This window comes from Falco biarmicus, chromosome 12 (assembly GCF_023638135.1).
Source record: "Falco biarmicus isolate bFalBia1 chromosome 12, bFalBia1.pri, whole genome shotgun sequence".
NCBI classification, from domain to species: Eukaryota; Metazoa; Chordata; class Aves; order Falconiformes; family Falconidae; genus Falco; species Falco biarmicus.
Window position 1 is genome coordinate 12,824,734 of NC_079299.1, and position 17,628 is coordinate 12,842,361.

A 17,628-nucleotide genomic window follows, 5' to 3' on the forward strand; every position below is an offset into this window, starting at 1 on the left:
TTTTTCCTTCCCACCCACGCCGGGTGCCGGGGCCCCCCGGGCGGTCCCGGAGCCCCCCCGCCCTCACGGGCCCGGCTTTAGCGGCGAGGCCGGAGATGCCCCGGTCCCGGGCATCCCCTCACGCCGAAGGAGGCGGGAAGGGCGAAGGACGGCGAGAGGGCGGCGGCGGGCAGACCACAACTCCCAGAGTGCCCCGCGAGCGGTGACGAGGCGGGCGGGGGCGGGCCGGAAGTGGGTTCCCCGGGCTGAGCGGCCGGCCGGGCCCGGTTCCGGGCGTCCTTGCCTCGGCGGCGGCGGCGGCGCGGGGGGGCGGAGAGAAGATGGCGGCGGACTTGGAGGCGGAGGTGCAGGCTATTGACAAGAGCCTGCTGGAGTGCTCCGCCGAGGAGATCGCCGTGGTGAGGCGACGGGCCCGGGGCGGAAGGGCGAGAAGAGCTCGGGGCGGGGACGGAGCGGGGGCTCGCGAGGCCGGCGGGCGGCACCGGCCTGCCCGGCCGGCGGCGTGGCCGGGAGGGCCGGGGGCCGTTCCTGGGCCCGGGACCAGGCTGCGGCCGGGGCGGGGGGGCGGGCAGGCTGTCCGTGAGGGGGTGTCGCCGCCCGGGCCGGCCGCAGGGGCACCCCTGGGCGGCAGCGGGCGCCGGTGCCCGGCCGTAGCCCGCTGTTGTCGCCGGCGTCGCTGTTGCGGTAGCCGAAATGGATGGCAGCGAGCAGCCGGCTTTTCCTGTTGTTCCGGCTGGCGCAGGTGGCTCCCCGCACGCCGCCGGGACGCGGTCACCGCCTGCCCGGGGCGGCCGCGCCTCCCCGCCGCTCGGGGGCTCGGCGGGGGCAGCGGGGCCGCGGCTCGGTGTGTTCGCTCCGTCCTCTGCTGCTTCCTCGCCTCCTCCAGAGAGCCGGGCTCGGTTCTCCGGCCTCGCCTGCTGCCTTTCGCATCTCCTCGTCCAGAGAAGACCCCCCATCCCCTCGCTGGTTTAGGTGGATGCTGGTTTAGGTGGATGCGTGACCCCAAATATGCTCGGTAGTGCTGAAGTTTCATTGCAGGGTTCTTCTGTTCTTCCCAGTATTTAAGATGCAGTTCTAGCAAAAGCTTGCACTAGTTAAGCCCAGGACTATTGGAATGGGACGTTTGTAGAGGAAACATTGGTAAAATCAATGTAATATTTGGAGCAATCTACTTTTGCTTATATACTTTTCCTGCTTTTATGAAGAGTAGTTTTAAGGGAACTGAAGTCTTGAGGGTAAAGTTTTCAGATAAATTTTTATTTCTGGCATAAATGCCACATCTCATAGACGCTTGTGCCTTTAAGGAACTGGATTTATACATTAAAATACTGAGACAGCACCTGGGACTGCTTGTGTGTGTATCTGTAGGGTAAGACCTGAAAGAGCTGGCTGTGTGTGTGTTGATGAGAATTATATTGTCTGCTTTCCAAAAGAAAATAAGACAATGTTGTAATTCACATAATTCTCAGATTGTGCTGGTGTATCTACAGTGCAGTCGAAGGTATGATTAGATGGGCAAATGTGCATAGTTAGCTATGTCATAGCTAGTTTAGCTCCAGGATTAGTCTTCCCTCCCCCTCAACAGCAAACCCAGTAATTCCACCAAACACTTCATAAAGTAGTCCAAACAGCCCAGACTACCTTGTCTGCCTGAGTAACAAATGTGGGGTTTTTTTGGGGTCACACTGTAGGTAGCCCCCAGGCAAACGTGCTCCAAGTGGAACACATTTAGGAATTCACTATAGGTACAACTTTAACTTTAGTCAGTTCTTTCTCATTTTTACAATTCTGAAATCTATCACTCATATCTACAGTGCACTATCAGCTAAATGCTGCTGGCACTGCCTGATTGTATATGTAAACAACATACTTGGGTTTTAGCGGTTTTTTTCTCCTTCCTTTGCCTATAGCATTACTTTGTTGATAGCACAATATTAACAAAACAAGTGCCAGTCCAAAGATATAGTTACAGCAATTTATGCTTCAGTTTCTCATTGCAACAACTTAACGATAAACTGCCAAAGAACAGCGATCAAAAGAATAAATTATCTGTAACAGAACATGAGCCTACGTTGCTCAAATACAAGTATCTATTTGTGTAGCTAAGAAAAACATAAATTCTACCTTTTAGCTTTTGAAACAGTAAACTGTGTTCTTTTATGGCTTATTTGTATTATATATTTTGTTCTAGTATCTCTTAGATGTGGATTTGTTAGAAACCCTGATGGCCCGTTAGATATTTACTTACATAAAATGTTGTTTGATCAATTTTCTGTTGATGTTTTTGGTTTTGTTTTGTTGGGGTTTCTTTGGTTTTCTTCCCAGGGCAGTCAAAAATTGCTGCAGGAGAGTAAGTCTGAGGGAGGAGGAAGTGAAGAGGCATACACTTCCCTTTTTAATAAAAACCTCTCCTGGGAGAGCTAAACATTAGCTTTTCTTACATATGACTTCAGGTTAGATGATAGACAAATACTAATTGAAGACCTGCCTAAATACAAAATGTTTTTTTTTACAGAACAAATTCCAAAGTTTTGAGTAGTTTTGCTGGAGTTCAGTGCCTCCCAGGTAGTGATTTAGAAAGGCAGCACAACATATGTTTGCATATTTATATATATCTAGTAAAAATTTGACATGCGTAACAGTACTTAGTGCTTTTCTGATAGCTCTTGGAGTGACATCTGTTTCTGTGTCCTAGTAGGTTGTACTTCCTTCTGATACTCTTTTAGCCAGGATCTGATTTTCAAAACTATATGCACAGTTTTGTGTATAGAACTGGCTCTGCAAAGAGTTGTAGGTGTGATGATGTTCAGTGTTGCCACACCTAACTTTCAGGCAAGTACTCCCAGGATTTTGGGGATGGGAAAGCCATTTACTCGAGGAACAAGAATTTTCTCTGGTTAGGTATTTGTCTGAGCTTGTAGCATAGCTAATATGCACTGTGTATTTTCTAGATAGAAATTACTAATGTACTGCTGAATCAAAAGGCTGAAATTAAAGGTATTTTGCTGAGAAAAATGCAGGCATAGTAACTAATATATGCCCTAGAAAATAATCTAAAAATTCATTTACTAATTGGAAAGGAGAGGAAAAGATTAATGAACTAGAAAGAAAAACCAAATCAAATTCTTAGTAATGAAAACTTTACTTTTTTCATTTTTGTGTGGTACTTTTTGAGTCCTGGTGGGAATGGTGAGATTATCTATATGTTTCTTGATTGTTGGATAAGGCTTTTTGGCAACCTTTTCCCATGGACTTTCTTGGAAAAAATCTGGGCTTTGACTATCAAAGCTAGATAAATACAGAAAGATTGAGTGTATTGATTATGATTTTAAGAAGTCAAATTTAGCAAAAGAGAAGTGAAGAAAGCATATTATTTACAAAGAGCTGTACTGACAAATAAGGGTTATTTAATATGAAGTTCTGCTTTAGAAAACGTAGTCTAGAAAATGAAAATACTATGATGTATTTTTAAAAAGGGCAAAAATGCAGCAGTTCTTAAATGGTACAAATACTCTGCTGACTCTATGTCTGTATCCTGAAGAACTTACTACAACTGTGTTGCCTCAAACAAGTTCTTTAGAGTAAGTCATAAATAATTCAGAGTAAATCAAGCTTTAAGATTTGGTTACCAAACGCATTTATTTTGGTATAATTAATTCTTGGTTTTCATGTACAGTTTTAGGTTGATTCTAAATTCTTTGAAGTTGCCAGAGGGTATCTGGTTGTCATACTTAGAGTGAGAAACGGCATACTAAGGCTGTTTATGTAACGCAGGATTTAATCAGTGCATGCTTGCAGTACGCGCTTGCTCCTGTTTGTTTATTATAAAAACCTTGCAGCCTTAATTTACAGTTTAAATCTTTATAAAATTGTAATCCACAAGGCAGAAATAAAACAAATGTTGTCCTAGGGGATTTTTTTTTTTACTTTGTGTATGTATACAAGGGGAAAAAAAGAAACCTAGAAAGAGCTGTGAGTTTTTCAGTGGCTTATAGCAGGTACAGTGGTTTGGCTTTTAAATGCTCTGTCAACATTGTTTTTTACAACTGATTAAGAGAATTGTGGTGGGTTGACCGTGGCTGGACACCAGGTGCCCACCAAAAGCTGCTTTATTGCTCCTCACCTTAGCTGGGCAGGGGAGAGAACATATATTCAAAGGCTCGTGGGTTGAGATGAGGACAGGGAGATCACACAGCAATTACTGGCACAGGCAAGACAAACATGACTTGGGGAAAATTGGTTTCATTTATTACCAATCAAATCAGTGTAGGATAATAAGAAATAAAACTGAATCTTAAAAACACCTTCCCCCCACCCCTCCCTCCTTTCCATGCCCAGGTTTACTCCTGAATTCTCTACGTCCCCTCCGGCGGTGCAGAGGGATGGAGAGCAGGGGCTGCAGTCAGTTCATCACACGCTGTCTCTGCTGCACCTTCCTCCTCAGGGGGAGGGTCCTCACACTCTGCCCCTGCTCCAGCCTGGGGTCCCTCCCCCAGGAGACAGTCCTCCATGAACTTCTCCTACATGGGTCCTTCCCAGGGGCCACGGTTCTTCACAAACTGCCCCACGTGGGTCCCTCCCGCGGGGTGCCGTCCTTCAGGAGCAGACCGCTCCAGCGTGGGTCCCTGCAGGGTCACAAGCCCTGCCAGCAACCCTGCTCCAGCCTGGGCTCCTCTCTCCATGGGGCCACGGGTCCTGCCAGGAGCCTGCTCCAGCGTGGGCTTCCCACGGGGTCGCAGCCTCCTTTGGGCACCCCCTGCCCTGGCGTGGGGTCCTCCCCGGCTGCAGGTGGGGATCTGCTCCCGCTGACCTCCATGGGCTGAGGGCACAGCCTGCCCCACCGTGGGCTCCACCGCGGGCTGCCGGGGCATCTCTGCGCCGGTGCCTGGAGCCCCTCCTGCCCCCCGTCCTGCACCGACCTGGGGGGCTGCAGAGCGGTTGCTCTTGCATATTCTCAGTCCTGGCTGCAGTTGCTCAGTTGTTTGGTTTTTTTTACTCCTTAAATACGTTATCCCAGAGGTGCTACCAGCCTTGGCCAGCTGTAGGTCTGTCGGAGCTGGCTGGCGTTGGCTTTATCAGACACAGGGGAAGCAACTTCTCACAGAAGCCACCCTTGTATCCCCCTGCTACCAAAGCCCTGGCATGCAAACTTTATACAAGAATTCATGGATCTAACACCACACTTGAAATAGCAATTCAGAGAAGTTATTTTGGTGGTGGGAGATCCCCCCCCCCCCCCCTTTCATAAGTAATTTGTTGAAATTAAATGAGAGGAGGACTGTTACCTAATGCTGTGTTTGCCATTCTTGTACTTTTTGTCTTTGCCTGTTCCTTGCCAACTCCAGTTTTTTGGTGCTGCTCTGTGTCCCCAGCTGGCAGCATCAGCCTGCACTCCAGAGAAATGCAATCAGCACAATCTAGGGCTTATCCTAAAAGTCACAGCTAATGTTGGGATATTTCACTTGTCATGCATCCTGGAGGAAATTTTTTAAAAATATGGTCTTTCAAATCTTGTGGTTTTGAAAAGCATTTTGTGTGTCAAAAGGATAAAATTTGCAAGCAGATTATCAAATTATTCCATTCTGAATGTCTTTCTTCTGAGATTGTCTAGATTTAGCACTTAGAAGGAAGCATGGCTTTCTAGTTTTGCAATACCATTTCAGATTTTTGATTTAGCAATAAAAAAATTCATCTTGATGGTTAGAACTATGTTTGGTATTTTTATTAATGATCAATTTGTGTTCTTATTCCTTTTAATTTAAAAGAAATGGCTGCAAGCAAATGACCTTCAGAAGGAAGTATACCAGCATCTGGCCTATTATGTACCAAAAATTTACTGCAGGGGTCCTAACCCTGCCCCACAGAGAGAAGACATGCTGGCACAACACGTTTTGCTGGGACCGATGGAATGGTATCTTTGTGGCGAAGATCCTGCATTTGGTTTTCCAAAGCTTGAGCAAGCGAACAAACCTTCCCATCTTTGTGGCCGTGTTTTTAAAGTGGGAGAGCCGACATATTCTTGCAGGTAGTTCAACTTTAGCATTGTGAAGTATTTATAATCTGAAGTCATGAACAGTTTTTGATAAGAATATTCTGGCCTAATGAAAAGTTAATACCCAAATGTATTTTTAAAGTAATCTTGCAGTATTTCATGACAGGTGGGGCCAGGGCAAAATTAACGTGCTATGGATTTGTAAATGAAAAAATATTAATTACTATAATGTAGAGTGTTTTCTGCACAAAAGAAAAGATAAAGAAAATGGGGGGTGAACTGTGTGATTTAAGGGCATTAATCAGAAGTAGGTGGTCAGATGTATGCATGTGTAACGCAGGTGTTTAATACCAGCTGTTATTCCTGTATATTAGACCTCTTCCCATGACCTGATAAACCAGTCTATTGAATGCTAAAACAGGCGTACCAGCTTCTTGTTCCTTCCCTACCTTTATCTCTAGATCTCTCTGAAAATACCTTTTTACCTGAAAGAGGACAGGAAATTACTAACCAATTACAAGTATTTAAAAAATCTGCAGTTTTAAGCTAGTGTGTTAGCTAGCTGTATACTCATCATGTTCTCGTTCCTGAACCATCTGTAGTTGAGTTTGTACTCTCTCTCACACAGATTCTTCTTGTTTTGTGTGGTTCCTACCACTCTCTTGGACACTTGAACACTTGGTGGGGTGATGGGGGGAGGGAACATCTGTCTTATTCTGAGGGTTTATTTTTCTGGTTTTCCATCTCCTTCATTTACAAGGAGAGGATGATTATAGAAGAATTTACTGTCTAGATCTCTCCTTTTCTGGAAAGATGGTACTTTATTGGCCTTACTGAAGTTCTGATTCAGGGCGGACTTGAGACACTTAACTCAGCAAGCTGCCTTTTCTGCATTTCTATTTCAACGATCAGTTAGAATAGGTAGTTTTGCAAATATTTTGAGACATGTTATTTGGAGGTGGATGGGATTAAACTGATGGGTACTTTAGATACTTTCAACCACTAAGAAAACTCCATTTCCTCTCAGGTGTTCTTAGGGTCTTCCTTCATACCTGTGAAAAAGTGGAGAGATCTGTGTAGGGAGACTGAAGAATATCAGAGGCTATAAAAAGGATTTCCGTGAAATCTGGTCCTAAAAAACCAAACCGCAGAACTAGTGTTTTAAGTCAAATCGCATTGTAGCCTAGAAGTAATGTGTTAATGATCAAATACTCTTCAAATGGACTAATGAAAACTGTGGGACTTCTGTTAGTTTGTACTGAATGCTTGATTTTTCAAGAGAAACAACCCAGTATCTAAAGTATATCCTTGCAAATACTGTCAGTTATGATGAAAACATAGAAAAATGCAATCCATTGGTGTAGGATTTAGAGAATGAATGTACTGTTCATACTCAGGGTCTTTCTTTCAGTAGAAAAAATTATTTGAACGCAGCAATATAATCATAATGTCATTAAGATTAGAAAGGATGCCTTGGTAGGCCATCTTGTCCAATCTTCAGCTCAAGTCAGGATCAGCAGTGAATACAAAATATTTTTTGCTGTTGCTGCTGTGAAGATGGAGTCTCTCATCTTTTGATTAGGTATTGAACGTAGCTATAAACCCATTAATATTTCCTGTTGTGTGTTAATAATTTTTTTTGACTTATAGCTGATAATGAAGAATAATGAGAGTTTAAATTAAACTTTTGTGGGATACAGAAAGTAATTGTTTTCTGAGTCCATGACATACATTAAAAGCAGTAGCTTTTCTGTCCAGTTGTGAAACTTAAAAGGTTTGCCTCTGGTTTAGGTATAAGCACTCTTACTTCTTGGCAGATGGTACTGGGTTTGTAAGTACATTGCCACACATTTAGAGCTCTGAAGAATCGATACCCAATATTGTAGAACTGATCTACCCAATCCTGTAGGCATATTGTTGCAACATGTGGTTTTGATTTTTTTAATAATTAAAATAAAAGAAATACCATGAACATAAATTATTCTGAAACAGAAGAGCTTTGTATAAGTTTGCTTTGCCATTTTCACCTTTAATGGCTCCTGTGGAGAAAACGAATGTGAAAATGGTACTTTATGCATAGTTAGGCATGATTGCCAGATTACCTTTCAGTGATCACCTGATTTAATTTATTTGCTGAAATGAAATTAAGAGAATTCTTGGTAATAATATTTCATAAGATTGCTGGTATTTTGTTTTGGACAAAGTTCTTTCTCTGAATTCTTGTTTTAATAATAACCATCATAAGGCATTCATTCTCTTGGTAGTTATTTTTACATTGCAAAACCTGGCTCCTTTAATCTGGAGGTGCCTTGAAGTCAGTTGCATTACACAAGTTCATGTGTTTTCAGTATTTCTCAGGGAGACACTTAATGTAAATCATAATCCTATCATTCATTTGTTTAGCCCCTTTTGAGAGAAATATTACTTCTCTCTAATATAGCAGTGCTTGTAGACAGGACCTTATTACGGTCTCTTATCTCCTGGTTGACAACATTGTGATCTTGGACCTCTTCAGTGAGCTTGTAGGGCTAAACTTAGAAGCAGAGGTTTGATCTAATCTGTTGTGTGCTGTTTTTCTTCCCAGTGTTCAGTGAAAAAGATGTCTTCTCTGATTGCTTGAGACTGTAGATTGTTAATGCTGTACTTGAGAGAACTTGCTTGAGTTTATACCGTTTACCTGTCCGTACTGTGTTCTATAATTCATCTGTTTACTTGCTTATATACTTCTCTCACCTCTTGAAGGCAATGGCTATATTGCCCAAATATACATGCTACCCAGACAATATTTTAAAGCCTCCTCTGTTATAAAATTTTTTTTCTCCTTCATTTGTTTCCCTTTCCTTGGAAGCCATCCCTTTTGTCTTTCAGAAGAATGTATATATTAGTCATAAGGTTCATATTGGTGATATTTGAAAATTACCTGCTGTAAAATGTGTAATTAAAGGAAAAACTACTTGTTTAATGCTTCCCTTTTTCTTTTTCTGTGTGTGTTTTGTTGCTGTTTTCAGAGACTGTGCGGTTGACCCAACTTGCGTGTTATGCATGGAGTGCTTTCTTGGAAGCATTCATAGAGAGCACCGATACAGGGTTAGTAATACTGCTGGAATATAGGGTGTAGTCATTTATAATTTTGTATGTGTATGAAACTCCTTGTTTAACGTTTAAGAATGTATACATAATTTTAAAATGTTGGATGAACACAAGGTTTGAATTATGTCTGAAATAATCTCACAAGTACTTGAGTGTTTTGATCTGTGTACATTCTGAAACTTAACACTTCTGAAATATTAAGCAATTAAATTCTGTGCGCAAGAGTTAAGTTTACAAATGTATGTTATTTTTAGCATGTGCCCTTTAGTGAATTTTACAGCATTAGAGCTGCTTTTTTACTTGCTTTGACCTTGATGTTTGATTTCAAAAAATATTAAAATCCTTAATTAAGAAACCATTTTTATTTACAATTTGCTTCATTTAAACAGCTGAATTATCAAATTCTGTACAATAGCAGGATTTTTGCTTGTTTTTAAACATAAAGTTAAAACAGAAAATAAAACTGTAGATGCTGGTTTTTAGTAATATACTGTTATTAGTAGTACAGATTAGTTAAAAAATCCCTGCAAACAAAACCAAGGGGGCCTTGGTGTGTTTTTAAACTAAGAAGCTAAGTGAAAATTACCAGTGCAGCCTTTCTGTAAATCTGTGTTTGACAATACTGCACTGCTGTTAATGTAAATCCGATCACTGCATGGTTATAGTGACCACTAAGATTTTTTTTTTGGGGGGGGGGGGGCGGGGAACCCCAAACACAACAACTTGCCACAAGAAAGCCAACCCAATTTGCTGATATCATTATACTTGTATGTAGGTTTTAGTTGGCAAGCTTAGTGAATTAACAAGTCTAGGTGATGTCCAGAAGTGTAATTTTGTTGATACAGGTACTTCCTACAGTATGTACAGAATGGATCTATATGCCAAAAATAGGTGAAAGAATTCTATGGATCAGCTAATAGTTGTGGTTCAAAAAGAGTATCATTACACTTGACTAAATTGGTCTTAGCTGTAGAATAAATTTTATTAAAACAGTGTAAATATAACAGTTTTCCAATACTTTTCTCTGTGATTAGTAAGACTTACGTAAACAATTTAAGTGTTGCCTGTAAATTCCTTCTACTGTAAACAAGGTATCTTTTTCTCTCTGTGTAATAGTCCTATATGAAACAGTTTAGCTTTGTTCAGATTAGAAATGTGAGAATCTGAGATAGTACAGATGGCTTTGCAAGTAATAGATTCTGAAAAACTGAAAACCAGGAAAAACCCACAGCCTTCAGGTGGGGCAGAATGTGGGTGTTTGAAGGTTGGCGGTTTTTTTCCTTTTCTTTTGGCACATGCAGGCTGATGAAGTAGATGAGCTTTCAGCTGTCATGGAAGTGCAGACATGGTTTCACTGTGCTATTTTAACAGGGTACTGGTTAGAACATGCTTTTGTAGTTCAGCTATAACGACTTATTTCTGAATTTGCATGTATGTATATGAATATTCAGATGAACTGTTGGTTCATTTTTAAAAATAATTTCAGATGACAACATCAGGTGGAGGAGGTTTCTGTGACTGTGGTGATACAGAAGCTTGGAAGGAAGGTCCTTACTGTCAAAAGCATGAACTTAACACTTCAGAGACTGCAGAAGAAGAGGTAGTAACGATTGAGGCGGCATGTTTCAAAACACTGTTATCTGTGTGTGTGTGTATATATGTATAAATCATTCATATGAGGTTATTTTTGGTCTTGTATACCATGCATGGGAGATGGGAAGAAATTTAGTAGTAATATTTGAACCACACTATGTTAGACAAAGTTAACGTCGAACTTAAGGAGTTCTTTAGAATGACATTTTCCACTTGAAGGCTATATCTCCATTTGTATGCTCTTGGTCGCCTCTGCAGCTTTAGTTCTGTTTCTTTGTTTTTCTGTCTTACTCTGAAAGGTGAAGGGAGTCTGCCATGTGAAAAAAAAATCTGTATGTAATCATGTGCATGAAGAAGCCAAATTAAGCTGTCTGTGCAACATATGTTCCGATTCTTACCAAAGTAAAGTGCACAGATTTTTTAAATCAAAATAGCTTGCTGTTACAGGAAATCCATAATGGAGATGTAATAAGATAGAGGTCTATAAAATCTTGTTTGGTATGGAGAAAGTAAATAGAGAACATATCTTCACCATTTCTCATAGCATAACTACTTGGACATGCTAAATGCAAAGAGACATACTACTTATTACAGTATGAACTCAAGCTGTTGGACTAACTGTTACAAAGCACCATTGTTAAAAGTTTATATAGTTCAAAAGGAAATTTAACATGTTTGGAGGGGAAAAAATGATCAATGGCCATTTAAAATTGCAGGTACCATCTTTGGTGTGGGAAGTATTAGCGTCTTGAGTTGCTGGAGACCTAGAGGAGCATTCTCTTTTTCTTATACTCTTCCCTTAGTATTGTTACTTCATCTCGGGGGTGTGAGTGGCTAGTTGAGCTTCTGGTTTAACCCTTTGTGTATGTTCTTATGTAATTAATTTGTGTGAGATTTTTTTGAAGGGAAAACAGGCAAATTTTTGTAGTAATTTTGCTGATGTGATGGTTTAAGTGAAGCAACTGTAACTGTATTTGCAGTCGCAGTGGTCCTTCTCTCACTATTTCAGCCCTAAGGCTAGCACTTCTGCATGGACTCACCACTTGATCTACATGCCAGTTTACCTTAGCCAGCAACCTTAGAAAACTCTTGTTCTGAAATCTTGGGTGGACTGCTACTTCTGTGTCCAAAGATACTCACACAGTGAGTGTTACTGACAGAAACATTAGGGCTTTGTGTTTCTTCCCCGTGAGCGATGGGGATTGAGATCTATTGCGGTGTTGTGTTCAGGGTAGGCCAAGGACTGTTTGAGAATTATTGGAGTTTGTTTCCTGCCTTGCCCAGATGTGTGTCTGTGTTGAAGGTGCTGGGAACAGAGGCAGTGCTGCTGCTTAAGGTTTGCCTTTGCTTTTGGTGACTGATAGTTCTCCGTACCCTAGAAAAGTTTTAAATGAAGCCAAAAAAGAGAAATGGCAGTTAGTAACATTCCTGAAAAGTTTCCAAATATTCCCAAAGAATCTTGGGGAGAAGGTGGATAAACTTAGTACAGGTGAATTGCTGACTGTCAAGGGCCTTCTGCAGGTAACACAGACTTAAGTTCTGAAAAGTTTATTGTGGCGATTTTTATACAAATAAACTGCAGTGAAACACAGAATTTGGTATTGGGTAATCCTAAAACAGAGATTGGGCTACTGTTAGGTATTTTAATTGGCAAGCAATTACACATACTTCAAAATATCAAATGACAAGTTGAGTCAGTGACCCAAGGTATAGTATATGTCTAGGTGACTGGCAGGGCACGTAGTGTTCCCTTTCCAGCTTTGTAGAACAGGGATTCTGAACACCAAAAATGTGAAATAGTAGAAGAAGAATCCTTTCAGAGAAGAAGTTTTAATATTTTCTGTTAACAAACAAATCCCTTGAAACGGATTGGAAGGAAATGGCAGTGGTACCTGTACTACCTGATTGGGAGTTGGTGGTGGTTCTCATTTACTGCTCCAAAAAGTAGTCAGTTTGACTTTGCAGGCTGAGGCAGCACTCCTCTTTCTCCCCCTCTTCATCTCAGTTCCCCCACCTGCAGCAGCAGCCATTCTGCTCTGGCAGAGAGAGGAGGATGAGTTTATAGTGGCTGTTGCAGATGTCAAATGAAGGGTACCCTGGAGAGTGCGGAATGGGCACAAGTGGGTACGTGTTCCATATAAAAAAGGGCAACAGCTGTCTGAACAAGGCTGAGACATGGGCAGATCATCATGAAATACATAGTTACATTTAGGCATTTAATTATTTATATACCACAACAATTAAGAGACATGCATCATAAATCATGATCCCAGTGTCCTGGATGTTGTATAAGCTTGGATAGGTAAGACTGTCTCTAAATGTGTGCTACATATAAAACAAGGCAGTAGATGCATAGTTATTTGTATTCTGCAGTTTACTAATACTGGTAAGTGGAACAAAAGATGCAGTGATTTCCAATTATGTTTTTGAAGGCATCGCAGAAAAAACAGATTTTAATACACCTTAGGTTAAAAGCTCTTCAGAAGAACTATCTTTGAAGGTATGCAGAAGTGGGAACAATGAAAATGGAGAAGTGTGTGAAAATTTAAGTGGGTGACCAGAGGCAAGTTAACATTTAGATATTGAATGTGAGATTACTGCTTTGATGATTGTCAGTGAAGAACTGGGAAAACAGGATGATTATTGACTCTGTTACTTTTAAATGTAAAATCATTTAATGAAAGACATCATTAAAGATGCTTACATTGTCTTTGACAGAGAGGTGCAAATTTGACGATTTCTGCTTTGAATGTCATTTAATTTCTCAATTGCTATTTATATTTATTTTCCAGGATCCTCTTGTGCACTTACCAGAAGATATGGTGGCAAGAGCTTATAATATTTTTGCCATCACATTTAAATATGCAGTAGATATATTAACTTGGGAAAAGGAAAATGAATTGCCTGGCTTAGAAATGATGTAAGTATAGTGTTTGTCTTCTACCTTTTAAAGGCCTGCAGATAATTACAATAGAAAAAGCAAATTCTGATTTTAAGTATCTTTTCTGCCTTTCCTAAAACTGTCATGATTTTTTTCTAGACAATGGACTAAAACAATTTCAGTAGATTTGGTTTTCTCATATTTTTTACATTTTTGATTATACAGCCCACTTCTCTCCATAGCAATGATGAAACAATGTCCTTATTATACCTTAATTTTCTTAGTATTGAAAAGGAAGTATTAGTAAAATACAATACTGTGAAATAAGTGGCAGGTTAATTTCTTATGGTCAAAGTTACTGAAATTCTGATGGTAAAAGTATTTTGTACTTTTAGTGATCCACTTATTACAGATCAGACAGAATGTTCAGGTGTACTGCGGCATTGTAGTTATGGACTCATTTGTGACATCTTGTTAGTATCTTACTTTATGTTGTGTAAGTAAGAATGCTGTGTAAATAAATGATGGGAATCAAAAGATTGCACTGATTCTATGTAAGCGTAGTAAGTTGTGGGTTTGAGGATTGTGAAGTTCGAATTTTTTAAGAGACTGCCAAGTCTTTGTTGTCTGATGGACCTTTAAGCAATACTGGGGAAACAGATGTGGTGAAATTATGCCAAGACCGGTGAAATCTCAAAGAAGCTGTGAGGGAATGTATTGAGCACAGCTGCACTGGAAGGAAATGTGTTTTCCATAGTAGGAAACTATTAATTCATAATCAACGGATGTTCAAAAATAATATTTAGACTTAAGTATTGTCTTAAGATTTTGGACTTAAAAATAAAAAAGACTATTGTCTTTTGTCATTTTGGACTTAATTTTGCAGGAAAGATGCACATTCCTATAAAAGTTAGGGGTGGTCAGTCCTTCTCAAATAAGTTGCTGAGATATGTTCCATATAGCAAAGGAAGCCCAGGCTTGGATTCCCTGCTTGGTGGAAAACTTGGTGAAACTACAAGTTGACTTTTATTTTTTTTTTATTACATTACTTGGAATTATATAAATTCAATTCTTGCTTTGAAGTGAGAAGAATGACACTTACTACTGCATGTTGTTTAATGATGAAGTCCATACCTATGAACAAGTTATTTATACTCTTCAGAAGGCTGTCAACTGCACGCAGAAAGAAGCTATTGGTTTTGCAACAACAGTAGACAGAGATGTAAGTACATTAATTGCTAGAACTTTTAATTATAGTTACCCTAATGTTTACTATATATGACTATACTTACTGTAGTTTGTTTTCCCAAAGGCTGTGGGTAACGTGACTAAGCCCTGTGTGTCAGGCCACTCTAAAACTTCTTAACTCATTGGCCAATCCAAACCAGATCTAATATTGAATATATGTTTCAGTGTAACCATATTCCAGTAAGTCTTGTGAGTGTAGACAGCAGGGTGTCTCTCACTCCTCTGTCAAGGACAGGCAGCAGCTTTAGCTCGTCCTTTGTTGTGCACCAGGGAGCTGACGTTGAAGGAGCCCCTATATGTGCTCCAAGCGTGCAAAATGTTTCTCAAAGAAACACCAGTCAACACCATCAACAGCCAGTGAGGGATAAAATCCCTTATTGACTGCTTTTGTTTCAGTGCTTATGGAACTATTTGTGGATTTTTTTAAATTTAATATTTTTTTTCATAATTGTCAGATGATAATTGCAGGAAGAGGTAAAGCATTTCATACAGTGTTTAGAAAGAACAATGAGTTCAGAATCACTACATGCTGAATATAATTTTAACTAATATGTCAGTCCTGTAAGCACTGTCAGCTGTGCTTGTATTGTGGCTTGTGTGCATTTTTTTAAGAAAGGGACACTTTCTAGGGACAGCTTCATTTTGTTATTGGTTCTGTGAGGCTGTTAAGCAGGTGCTGTGAAAATGAGCTTCCTTTTATATGGTTTTGTTGTCTCATGTCTTTTGGGGGGGGAGGAAGTCTCTTCCAAAATGGCAATGAGAGTTTCATTTTGGGTTGTTAAAGTACTTCAGGAAGCTCAGTGGAAACGGAAATATAACCACTGTATATTACTTAACACTGACCTAGATTTTGAGTTTGTATTATCACTACTGTACTTCTGTGATATCAGTAACCAAAAGATTCCTGTCTGATTCCTGAAGATGTGCTGACTTGAGCACATGCTGCATATTGTATCATGTGCTTTGGAGATTTTCCCTTACTGTTGATCCCTGTCCTACTTATAAATACGTATGTTAATGCATATATACATATGCATGTGTGTATGTATGTAAAAGACATGAGAAGGTTATGCCTGAAACAATGATTTGGCATCACACCAGATCTAAAATCTCAGTAAGCTATTCTGTTGATAATACACTATAAATTGAATCAACTATCTATTTTAATTTATGTATTGACAGTGCAGAAAGACTGGAAATGTTTTGAAATAAACCAAGTGCTTTAGATGTATGTTTAGAAATCCAATTACCTTTTAATATCTACTTTTTGAAAAGCATAGACATGTCTGAAATATCTTAAATTCTACCAAAATCATCAATGCATTAGTACTGAAGGTAAGTTTTCAGTATTTTAAATAAAAGAAGTGTGATGGTTACATCTTCAAAACAGTATTATACACAGAAAACTTGATATGAGGTAACTGCTTATGTGATATAATTTTACTTTCTTTTAAAAAGTACAGGGTGCATTTTGGAAATGCAAGTATGTAACTATATACGGTACTTCAAAAAGGAAACTAACATGAAAGAGTGGTCAGTGTGCATCTGAAACTTTTACTGTATTGTTTATGCTAATGTAAAACACAGCATTTGAACTTCTTGTTTAGAAGTTGGTGGTAATGTTACTCCTTTATAAATTTGAAGGGACGTAGGTCTGTTCGATATGGAGACTTTCAGTACTGTGATCAAGCAAAATCAGTAATAGTGGTAAGTAATAGTGGTAAGTAATATCATCTACATACTTGCCTCATCTTGAGCAAAAAGAGGCTTTGCTGTGAAGTTTTGTGATACTGCTACCATAATGGCTGTTTATATTTTAATAATACACAGTGTTGGAGATACTATTTACAATATGCACAGTAGACATTTCAAAATTTCAAAATTCACCTTTATGCTGGTTTTTTTTTTGGTTGGTTTTGTTTTTTGGGTTTTTTTTCCTACTATGGACAGCCTTGCACCATTTTCTAGAAAGGAGTTCCTAGGCTACTTTTCCTTTCAGAAAACAAAAGTTTGATCAGGAACTTCAAGTGTAATATTTTAGAATTGCATGTCACTTCAGATCAGTGAAGTTAAACTATCTTTAGTTTTTCTCCTACAGTATGAAGTTGTGTCTTTCATAGTCACAACTATGGAAATTGCTACTGATTGAATCCAAGTGTGAAACTACAAATACACTTTCATTTTTCACGTGTGTATTTAGATGTGTATATATATATTAATAATATCTATATATTTCAAGATTCTTCCATGTTAAGAACATGGAAATAATATTTTCTGGTTAATTTTTCTTAACTACTGCAGTGCAGTACTTAATCACATGAAATAAATAGTTCATGTATAATGCCGCTTCGACTGAAAAACAAATACTGCAAGTAGAGTTACCAGCCTTTAATTGTTTAAGGTATTTCGAAGACATTAACACACCTTTAAAGATAAAGTTGTGCAGTATTTCTAACTTGCCACCTATGCAGGCAAAGAAGAAACGGCTGTTACATGTAACGTCTATTAAGGTTTCCATCACCGAGATAAGGGGAAATGCTTTCTTGTTTTAACTCTGTGTGTTTAATTTGTATTTTTAAAAATAGTCGGTGGACAATCAGTTTCTTCCCTTGGTGGGCTGTGTGATTTCCATGTCATGTTGTGAAGAACAAATGTGCATAGCTGTCTTAGGTTTCACGTGGGACTGCTTATCGGTAAAATGCAGCAGATCAGTGTGTACGTTGATAAGAGGCCAAAAGTGGAAAATGAAGTGGCCTAAATATGTTGATACAGCGTAATAAGGTCCTTCAAATATTAATAGGGCAAACAAAGTTTAGACTTTCTT

General features: G+C 39.6%; 1 protein-coding gene across 2 annotated transcripts in view; it reads left to right on the top strand.

The window, feature by feature from the left end:
• Nucleotides 1-246: 246 nt before the first annotated feature.
• UBR2 (ubiquitin protein ligase E3 component n-recognin 2) overlaps nucleotides 247-17,628 on the top strand; it is a 60,004-nt gene continuing 42,622 nt past the window's right edge. For both annotated transcript variants that reach the window (XM_056357147.1, XM_056357146.1), the window contains exons 1-7: nucleotides 247-398; nucleotides 5,766-6,025; nucleotides 9,001-9,079; nucleotides 10,569-10,682; nucleotides 13,468-13,595; nucleotides 14,640-14,778; nucleotides 16,449-16,511. In XM_056357147.1, the coding sequence (XP_056213122.1) occupies nucleotides 321-398; nucleotides 5,766-6,025; nucleotides 9,001-9,079; nucleotides 10,569-10,682; nucleotides 13,468-13,595; nucleotides 14,640-14,778; nucleotides 16,449-16,511 (861 nt within the window). In that variant the 5' untranslated portion in view covers nucleotides 247-320. The remainder of the gene's footprint in view (nucleotides 399-5,765; nucleotides 6,026-9,000; nucleotides 9,080-10,568; nucleotides 10,683-13,467; nucleotides 13,596-14,639; nucleotides 14,779-16,448; nucleotides 16,512-17,628) is intronic.